The 8938-nt window shown below is 39.0% G+C and overlaps 1 protein-coding gene across 2 annotated transcripts; it reads right to left on the reverse strand.

The window, feature by feature from the left end:
• Positions 1-223: 223 nt before the first annotated feature.
• Positions 224-8232, reverse strand: LOC103711638 (DEA(D/H)-box RNA helicase family protein). 2 transcript variants are annotated; one of them, XM_088723086.2, is made up of 10 exons: positions 7698-8200; positions 6552-6827; positions 6142-6465; positions 2752-2940; positions 2520-2681; positions 1607-2001; positions 1313-1470; positions 877-1107; positions 696-710; positions 441-578 (listed from the first exon to the last, which is right to left on the reverse strand). In XM_088723086.2, the coding sequence occupies exons 1-10, from the start codon at positions 8064-8066 to the stop codon at positions 514-516; spliced, it is 2184 nt and encodes a 727-aa protein (XP_088579212.2). In that variant the 5' UTR covers positions 8067-8200; the 3' UTR covers positions 441-513. The 2 variants fall into 2 exon arrangements, with proteins under 2 accessions (XP_008796096.4, XP_088579212.2); XM_008797874.6 differs by having other exon boundaries at positions 224-1107; positions 7698-8232.
• Positions 8233-8938: the final 706 nt, after the last annotated feature.

Below are 8938 nucleotides of genomic sequence, written 5' to 3' on the forward strand. Positions count from 1 at the left end.
AAGGCTATATAAATTCCTCAGCAAGAGTCCTACAACGCAGAGCATATGTAATTCCTTTGGTGGACTGCGACAGACATACTCCACCTGCACACTACCATTTAGAGGTTGGAGGTCAGCAACCATGTCTTGAGAGGCAGCATTTTCATGACCCAGCTTAATGAAAAAGAGGCTACGAATCTAAAAGTTCAAATCACATCCTATGGTATACACATAGATATGAACAGATCCACAATTGAGCTGATGTTTCATTGAAAAGCAAAACATTTAAAGCTGCTTTGATGGCCGCACTCTCCAACCTATACTGAAGCAAGTAGTTTCAAGTACCTTAAAACAATTTTTCGAGGAAATTCCTTTCGGCTGGTGAGCATGCAAGTGAGCAAAAGTTCAAAAACCTAGCTCAAATAAATAATGATCACCAGAAAATTTTCAAGCAGCAGAAAGATGGAATTCCACTCCTCAATTTAAAAGAAAATAATGCTACGAAGCAGCATACTCGATTTAAGTAACACTTGGTTAGGAATGCATGGAACTCAACAGCTTGAGTGCCAGGGCTTCCTGCTCTGCTATAGATATAGAATCTGCAGTGACACCAATATTCTCTTTTCCCTCCTTCCCACCACCATCATCATCACTACCAAAATATATCTTTGATCTCTTGGGCTTTCCCTTTTCAGTATCATCTGATCCTCACTGACCATCCTTTGTGTCCTCTTCATCATTTTAAAAGTAGATAATGCTACAAAGCAGCAGATTCGATTTAAGTGACACTTGGTTAGGAATGCATGGAACTCAACAGCTTGAGTGCCAGGGCTTCCTGCTCTGCTAGCGATATAGAATCTGCACCGACACCCACATTCTCTTTTCCCTTCTTCCCACCACCATCATCATCACTATCAAAATATATCTTTGATCTCTTGGGCTTTCTTTTTTCAGTATCATCTGATTCTGACTGACCATCTTCCATGTCCTCTTCTTCACCTTCCCTCCATCTCTTCAGCTTTATCTTCTCCTTTGTTCGTCTATCACGCAGACGCTGCTGGTGCAGAAGTTTGTCCTCTTTGTCCCGCACTTTCATTTCTTCTCTCAACTTTGCGTATCGCTCTTTAACTGCAATCCCATATGAAAATTCTAAGTACTAGCCGCATGTGATAAATCATGACCCACTCAACCAAATTATGTGTTACAGTATATCGAAAACCGAGCTAGTACTAGATTTAGCATTTAAATTCTTATGAACATAAGAATTCGTGCTCAATTGCATCTAAAAAACAATGCTTGAGACTTCTAAAAATATGAAGCAAGTAGAACACACCTTTATCAGGGTGAAGGGCCCCATCTCCACTATCCATATCAGCCAAGACAGCTAGTGGGGGGATTACATTTCCCTCCTCATCATATTTGACCCTCGTTCCAAGTGGCCTATGCACATTGATCTTCAGCTTCTTCTTTTTCAAGACCCTGGTGGCTAAACTGTAATAAGAAGCAAATCAATCAGCATTGGTGACAGTTACATCAAAACCCAGATGCAAAATTGAAAATCATTAAGCTTCAGCATCAAGAAAGAGGGGGGGGGGGGGGGGGTGGGGGGGTGGGGGGATCAACATACTCTGCTGGTTTGTTTCCCTCCGCATCTATCAAGGAGGTTTCCTTTGGCAAAAGGACATCATCTTCTATTTCCATATTTGATCTATCAATACTTTGCATTTCTCTGTTCACAACCTTGGATCCATTCTCTTGTTCATGAATGGTTTCTACGGATGGTTTTTGCTTTGTCTGTTTCTGACTTATGAAGCGGATCTTTGGGGTCATGGGTAGACCCAAAGATGCAGCAAACTCTTCTATAGGCAATTTGGACACATCAAAGACCTCTTTGTCCCGTTGCAAATGTATAGACTTCAGGTATGTGATAAATGTCCTTTTTGCTAGATGTTGCATATCAGGATACTTAACCAGCAATGATGACAATAGTTCAGATATTGATTGTATTTTTTCTGTTTTTGGCTGAAAAGGACAAAAAAAAAAAAAAAACTTAGTCCCTCCTTTTAAGTTATGAGCCTTTCCATTTTCTTTATTAAAGAATTAGCTATAGTAAATGCAGTAAACTTAAGATTGCAAGAGAACATGTAAACAAATTAATAAGGAGTATCATGATCTGACTCCAGGGATCACTTGTACTTCCCCCACCCAGAAATCCTGGATGTTGATCTTCCAACATGTAAATGAATTTATACTGAAGAATCTCTCATGTATTAATGCTTAGCATGTAAGCTGAAACATGTAAATAACTGCAAGTAGTTGAGATATGGCCATTCGAGGTATTGGTTTAAGTATTTTCCATCATATATAAAATAATTGTAATGTAAAATCCTTGCATAAGTTGCCTATGGTTGTTTAGGATATTGGTGCGTAATTTGGTAATGCAAAGCCTTTTAGACCAATCATGCAATGCTTCAGACTCCAGACACTAAAATGCATATTAGCCCAATAAAATTGAAACTGACTAGAACACGACTATTAACCTTTTTCAGTTGAATTGGTATTTTAGGTTCAACTGCTTGTAACTTTGTGAACATTTCCTTTTCTGATGGCAAGAGGAATAATACTGACTTTCCCTCACTGGTAAAGCGGGCAGTGCGGCCAACTCTGTGAATGTATGCTGGAATGTCTTCCGGGCAGTCAACCTGAAAGTACATAAAGCAATTACAAGACAATTCTCTTATAGCAGACAAAGCCAAAAATCTTGCTACTCACCTGGACAACCCAATTGACTGCTGGGAAATCGAGTCCTCTAGATGCCACATCAGTGGAAAAGAGAACGGAGGTTTTTTCACAAAACTCTAAATATATTGCCATCCTTACATTTTGCTTCATCCGTCCATGCAGACATTTCAAAGGGATTCCAGGGCGAAGCTTCTTGAATGCTTCGTAGACAAATTTAACCTATTGAGATCAAACAAAGCAGCACATGAGAAAGTCAATTGATAAAAGGGAGTTTTCAAGAAACAATAAATATAAAAAGACACATTAGCCATGTAAGTCAGAATCATCAGAATTATGCATATGTTAACACCAGCAAAGCAGTATCATACGTTAAAATGGATCAATCAGTGGATAGCCTACAAAACCTTGGTTCACGTGGTTCATGTTATGGTTGCCATTCTATTCATATGGAGTGCTTCACCATAGATGTTCTCCAACAAGTTGACAGGTAACCCCTCCTAGTATTTACTTCTACCTATATTGTGTCACATTGAATCATCACGGAACAATGAAGCATTATGCATCTCTTTAACTATTCCATCACAAAACTCTTGACACTACCATCACTGAGACTCTATCCCCATCTCTTCATTTGACACTCACAACACCGCCATACTACTAGATAAGTAGACAATATTGCACAGTTGATAAAATGAACTACAGTAGATAATTCTTGACGCCACCATCACTGAGACTCTTTCATCTCTTCATTTGACGCTCACTACGACATTGCCACACTGCCACATATGTAGAAGATATAAGAACTACAGCAAAGGAACGACCCTAGCATTAATTTAAAGTTTTAAACTGAGCACCATTTCACCACTTTCTTTTTCCGCTCCAGTGTTGCCTTCTCTTTATAAAAGTGCTTGTTACATAAAAGCATGCCTAGCATATGATGCATGGTTCATTTCAAGCTACAATATAACCAACAAAATCCGAGCAGAACCATCAGAATCTTTGTCTTGGAAATGGTGATTGTTCCCAAGACATGTCACTTTTTTTTAAAGAGATAGAAGGATCATACATATCTGGTATGAATACATCCAGCAAAATCGGAAAATAAAATATCATGAAGTGGTAGCAAGATGGAAGACGCATCGGTCCACAAAACTTCACCAAAGTGCTGTGCAACGTAATAGGCAATCCAGTCCACCACCCTATTGGCTTCGCTATAATTGTGTCTAGCCAGCAGGGACACACTCCCCCAAGCTCCTAAGCAAGATATGTTACTTTGACACATCTCCCAAGAAAACACCATAGAAGACTAAGGCAGTTTGTGCTTTTCTATTGGATACACGTTGCAATTTTCCTGAACCTTCCCACTCAACAACAAGAAGCCGAATCAGCATCTTTTGAACCATCAACATGTCAGGAGAGGTCAAGTCTAGTCAGTTCAAGTGCAGGTCATGTCAGGAAGATATCACTAGGTTGTATCTGATCTTGGATCCAAACCTAGGATGGAGACAAAACCAACTGTTGATAACTAACAGGAGCAGAGGGCAAGGGTGAGCCGAGCATAGCACCCCCACCAAGTATAAAAATAAGCTTAGTAATCTAACAGGAGATGGGATTTTGACATTATTGACTTAGGACAAAAAGTAGGAAAGGGCTTATTAGTAATCTCCCCATATTCTTATCCTGCTTCTTCCCTTTTTCTTATTTCTTCTTTTGCTATCTATATTACCAGCAGCTGGCCATAGTCCCACATTGACTAATTAAAGGAGTTCCACATGGGCTTATTAGCCTAGCCAGTCCTCCCCCCAGCAACTTAAGTTTTTGAGCTGTGAGCACGTGACAGGTGGTAACAAAGGCAGGCCCAATATGTGGCATAACTCTTATTATTCATGCAGGCCCCTCATTGGAGATATCAGGGTCGCAGTAGGAGCAAACCATGATGAGAGAGTCATAAGATTGGGTGGAGGAGACTGTCATAGTCCCACATTGATTAATTATAGGGGTGCTACATGGGTTTATTAGTCTAGGCTGGTCCTCCCAACAGCTTAAGTTCTTGGGCTAAGTCCATTACATGTTCCAGTCTAATTTCAAATAATCAGATAAAGCCATTTCTTTACAATGATTCAGCTTGAGTTTCCGAATGTGTATACTTTCCAACACAAAGATCCGTGTTACAACAATTAGTTGCAAAAGTCGGGTTTACTTAAAACATCTGTTGATCCAACACCACTCTTTATGTGGTCAATTTGTTTCTCGATGTTCATAATTTAGTACACATTACTTCTCCACCCATTCCAATCACCAATACCTTCAAAGGATCATCAGTAAATTCCATCTGTTCTATTTTGCCTCCTTGTTAGAACTCTAACTTCATAAGACAAGTTAAATAGCTAGTGTTAAACATTAACTGGTGGTCCACTAATTGCTCTTACAACTTCTTTGAGTATTTAGCTCCTCTTACAAAGTCAAGAAGCAAGACATTGTGCCTTGTTCAACCTTTGAGACCACATATGAGGCTTGGCAAACATTGTGATTGAGTTTGCATGTTTCCATTCTCTTGGTCCATCGTTCCATCAAAATGCAAGTGCTGCTCAAATAGACGACAATGTTCAACATAATGACGTCAATTTTGTATACACTCTTTTGGTTCAGAATCAATGAGCTGCATAGGAAGTCTCAAACTCTGGGCTTATAACTTGCCATGAGTTAAGAATAGGAAGGATTAAAAGATGTATGCATGATTCAGTAAAAATGCATAATGCACTCCATGGAAGTGCAAATCTCATAAAAAAAGAAAAAAACCAAAAAATACTACCATTAACCATTCTTATGTGCATTATTTTGAAAAAAAGTCTAATTGCTCTTATAGCTTGAGTATTTAGCTCATCTACAAAGGCAAGAAGCAAGATATTGCACTTTGTTCTACCTCTGAGAGACCAAATATGGGGCCTGGCAAGCATTGTTACTGAATTTGTAAGTTGTCCTTTCTTCTCTTGGTCCATTTTTCCATAAAAATGTAAGTTTTTCAAGGAGACAATCCTCAACACAAATATGCCAATTCTGTATATACTCTTTGCTTCATATCTGATGAGCTACATAGGAAGTCTCAAACTCTAGGTTTATATTTTGCCATGAGTTTTAAGCATGGTAAGGGTTAAAAGAATTAGGGCCCATGAGATTTAATAAAACTGCATAGCGCATACCACACCATGGAAGCACAGGTTCCAGGAAGATAGCAGATTCATTTCACTATTGCAAGATGCAGCATACCAAAACTTGCATAATTATTAATACGAAAACCAAATTTACATGCATTTTAAAATAAGGGGTATAAATAAACATAGTGTATTACCTGCTTGCAGCTCGAGAACCAAATTTACATGCATTTTAAAATAAGAGGTATAAATAAACATAGTGTATTACCTGCTTGCAGCTCGAAAGAAAGACAAGTATCTTTGAGTGAACATTTGCTTTGATGAAGCTCCAGAGCATATTTAACTTCTGGTCAAGTGGAACTATCATAGCTATCTGTTTTAGTCGCTCAGGTGTTGCTGTCATGGATTCTGCATGCACACTGATATACTCTGGGTCTTTTAAACTGAGCCTTGCCAAGTCTTTAACAGACTTTGTTTGGGTTGCAGAGAAAAGCAAGGTTTGCCTTTGTTTGGGAAGTTGAGAGATGATTGCATCAAGTTCCTTCTTAAAACCCGCATCAAGAATACGATCTGCCTCATCAAGAACCAAAACCTGTCTCCTGGCCAGGAAAATAAAACATGATCTACAATTTTTTTTTAATCCTTTATGATGAATACAAGAACTATTTATATATTGACCTGGAGCTGCGAACATTCAAAATTTGGGGTCTCGTCCATGTGCTGGAGGAGTCGACCAGGGGTACACACCAAAATGTTTAGACTATTAACACGTTGTTTCTCTTCATCAACATCTTTACGGCCACCAATTAAAAGACCTGCACTCAGACCGTGGTGTTTCCCTACAGTTTTCAACTCCTCGAAAAGTTGTCCAGCCAATTCTTTTGTAGGTGATATTATGATGCTCCCAACACCATCTTCAGGACCCCATCTTGCTCTGTATAACTTCTCTATAATCTGTACAACAAATAATATTGTTATTCATTTCAATCAGAGATGAGAACTGAGAAATACTTGGAAAAAAGGAATTGAAACACCCTTGAAAAATGCAGATGCAAGTTGCAAAGCATGGATAAGTCTCTAAAGTAGGAATCCGTCAAATGCGAAAATCACTTAAACAGTACTATATTGGGAATTAAACTAGCACTTTTTGAGGCTAAAATACAGAAAAAGGTTGGAAGGCTTCAATGTACAGTTCACAGGAACTTGAGGTAGAGCACATGATTAAAAAGATGGAATTGTCATAACATACTGATATTAGCATATAAATTAGCATATGATCAAAACATATAACCAAACCCTAGATTATTCATCAAACAGACAAGAATGAGAGACCACCTTCTATATTAAACGATAAAAGATCCACTAAATGGAAAATAGATTATATCATCTTGAAAGTACATGAGCTAGAAACCACCATCACCGTGCAACAAAATGTTCAAATAAAGCCTCAAATAGCTAATATGCCATCAACCAACAAAACAAATCACTGTAACAGCTTTCAGACCCATACCAGCTGAACTCCAGACCAAAATAACGCAAACCAATAAGAAAAAAGAATCCTGCATATTATGTACAGAGCCTGTGTTTGATTGGAAAAAAATTACAGTAATCACTACAATTATGCTAAAATTAACTTGATACCATCCAAAAAATTATACAAGCAAAACGTCCACGACTACTCTGCTTGAACCAATCTCGTCATCATCATGCATTATAATACTAAAAAAACACTTCAGACACATAGAAGATCATCAAATGTCCTTCACCAACTTGAAGTATCACTAAATAAGAAATCTTGACTGCTTAATATTTGAAATGACGTACAGGGATGATGAAAGCTAGTGTTTTTCCAGAGCCGGTCTTGGCGGCTCCGAGGATGTCGCGACCACACAGCGAGTGGGGCAGCGACGCGCGCTGGATCTCGCTCATCTCGGTGTACTTGGGCGCCAGCCCGTCCTTGGTCTTCTGGGAGATAGGAAGCTGGCGGAAGAGCTTGCACCCGGCGTACGGCGAGAAGCCGCCGGGGATCCGGCCGACGGGTGCGGTGGGGGGCGGCGGAGGGATGGAGAGGGGGTTGGTGCCGGAGTCGGGTTTCATGGCCTCGATCCATGAGTCCAAAAGCTCGATCTCGCGAGCCTCAGAGAGCCGCCGCTGCTTCCTGGGGAGCGATTTCTTAAATTTGGAGCGCTGCATTAGGGTTTAGGGTTTTCGATGGTGGGGGGAAGCGGAAATCGAACTCGAGAGGGTTTGAAAGGATCGCTAGGGTTTTTAGCGAACGATCCGATGAGGAAGGACAGAGTCGCGAGGCGTAGCGAAACGCGGAAGCCGGCTGGGGCCCGAAACCTAATACGACTGCTATATCGAGTCGCCGACTAGGAAGGCGGCTCGCCTCCACTCTCGGCATGTGCCTAGCACGTGCTTAGATGACGTGTATTTTCTTTTTCTCATCTATTATATATAACTTAAAATAGGGCTCCACCGAAATGCCTCCTCACCACCAGGACATCGTATCGATCATTTATTTTAGATTATAAATGAGCTCTTATACCTATTTTATAAATATATATATATATATATATATATATATATATATACATATATAATTGAGACTCACCTTGTGATGAGCTTTAATGGTACTATTAATATAAATTTTAATTCTATTATTTATTTTATTATATTATTATATATTGTATTTCAAGAGTTGATTAAATGAGAAGAAAAAACTGCACCCTATGCACTGCATGGGTTATATGCTAGTTAGGCTATTATAATAGTGGTGTTTTTTTTCTAATAAAATAAAAATGTATAGTGATGCAGCTTTCATTTAGTTATGAATCTCTAAATGTAGCGAGTACTTCAACTATTTACCAAAACATACTGCTTCTTTTTCTAAGTAAAATACGGTGTCACAGAAGGCCAGTAAAATTAGTAGATGTCACTCTAACATTGATATGTTTTGTTTTTTAAGAAAAATAATGTTAACATGTTCCTCTTTGCTATAAATTTTGTAATGATAGTTGATGATTGCCACCTTAAAAGCCATTATTGAAATAAACAGAAATCGC

Source organism: Phoenix dactylifera, chromosome 1, assembly GCF_051530095.1.
Source record: "Phoenix dactylifera cultivar Ajwa chromosome 1, Ajwa_hap1_PhDact_Kaust_v1.1, whole genome shotgun sequence".
Classification (NCBI taxonomy): Eukaryota; Viridiplantae; Streptophyta; class Magnoliopsida; order Arecales; family Arecaceae; genus Phoenix; species Phoenix dactylifera.

Excerpts from the sequence above, each read along its gene's own strand:
- LOC103711638 (XM_008797874.6), bottom strand. The coding sequence starts at position 8,066 with ATGCAGCGCTCCAAATTTAAGAAATCGCTCCCCAGGAAGCAGCGGCGG. Across the intron at positions 2,682-2,751 it reads CAGTCAATTGGGTTGTCCAG|GTTGACTGCCCGGAAGACAT; the intron begins GTGAGTAGCAAG and ends ATGTACTTTCAG. Across the intron at positions 2,002-2,519 it reads TACCAATTCAACTGAAAAAG|CCAAAAACAGAAAAAATACA; the intron begins GTTAATAGTCGT and ends TGTCCTTTTCAG.